The 1,417-nt window shown below is 57.4% G+C and overlaps 1 protein-coding gene across 1 annotated transcript; it reads left to right on the top strand.

Moving 5' to 3' along the window:
- Positions 1 to 146: 146 nt before the first annotated feature.
- On the top strand, positions 147 to 1,226 carry ETH_00027425 (uncharacterized protein; the record flags this gene model as incomplete). Its single annotated transcript, XM_013373645.1, has 1 exon — positions 147 to 1,226. A coding segment is annotated over one exon (1,080 nt), but the record flags the coding sequence as incomplete, so codon positions are not given.
- Between the last annotated feature and the right edge of the window lie 191 nt (positions 1,227 to 1,417).

Below are 1,417 nucleotides of genomic sequence, written 5' to 3'. Positions count from 1 at the left end.
CGCTCATCAGCAGGAAACACAGCCTCCCCATGTTCATAGCCCGCGCACACCATCACCCAGCACGTCGGGACACAGACACGTCCTATGAAGAAACAGGCTCACTCCGAAATGAGGACCTTGAGCCTGCCTCTGCTTCACGCCGACAGGTTCGGCAGTCGTTCATATCGGATCCTCGACAACGCGTGCTCCTCACACGAACCAACTCGGCCGAAAAAGAGAAACACAGTCAACACGCACACGAGTACGAAGAGCGCAGAGCAGGGCCTCGACGCTCATCAGCAGGAAACCACAGCCTCCCCATGTTCATAGCCCGCGCACATCAACAGCCATCCCATCAGGTGGCTTATGCGTCGGCAGATGAAAGGCCCTCTCGTTCCGACGACATGTACGAGCCTGCCTCTGCTTCACGCCGACAGGTTCGGCAGTCGTTCATATCGGATCCTCGACAACGCGTGCTCCTCACACGAACCAACTCGGCCGAAAAAGAGAAACACAGTCAACACGCACACGAGTACGAAGAGCGCAGAGCAGGGCCTCGACGCTCATCAGCAGGAAACCACAGCCTCCCCATGTTCATAGCCCGAGCACATCAACAGCCATCCCATCAGGTGGCTTATGCGTCGGCAGATGAAAGGCCGTCTCGTTCCGACGACATGTACGAGCCTGCCTCTGCTTCACGCCGACAGGTTCGGCAGTCGTTCATATCGGATCCTCGACAACGCGTGCTCCTCACACGAACCAACTCGGCCGAAAAAGAGAAACACAGTCAACACGCACACGAGTACGAAGAGCGCAGAGCAGGGCCTCGACGCTCATCAGCAGGAAACCACAGCCTCCCCATGTTCATAGCCCGCGCACACCATCACCCAGCACGTCGGGACACAGACACGTCCTATGAAGAAACAGGCTCACTCCGAAATGAGGACCTTGAGCCTGCCTCTGCTTCACGCCGACAGGTTCGGCAGTCGTTCATATCGGATCCTCGACAACGCGTGCTCCTCACACGAACCAACTCGGCCGAAAAAGAGAAACACAGTCAACACGCACACGAGTACGAAGAGCGCAGAGCAGGGCCTCGACGCTCATCAGCAGGAAACCACAGCCTCCCCATGTTCATAGCCCGCGCACACCATCACCCAGCACGTCGGGACACAGACACGTCCTATGAAGAAACAGGCTCACTCCGAAATGAGGACCTTGAGCCTGCCTCTGCTTCACGCCGACAGGTTCGGCAGTCGTTCATATCGGATCCTCGACAACGCGTGCTCCTCACACGAACCAACTCGGCCGAAAAAGAGAAACACAGTCAACACGCACACGAGTACGAAGAGCGCAGAGCAGGGCCTCGACGCTCATCAGCAGGAAACCACAGCCTCCCCATGTTCATAGCCCGCGCACATCAACAGCCATCCCATCA

The sequence above is a fragment of the Eimeria tenella genome, genomic scaffold, assembly GCF_000499545.2.
Source record: "Eimeria tenella Houghton genomic scaffold, Eth_scaff1600, whole genome shotgun sequence".
Lineage (NCBI taxonomy): Eukaryota > Apicomplexa > Conoidasida > Eucoccidiorida > Eimeriidae > Eimeria > Eimeria tenella.
Note: the sequence above shows the minus strand (reverse complement) of the source record. Positions and strands in the feature narration are given on the sequence as shown.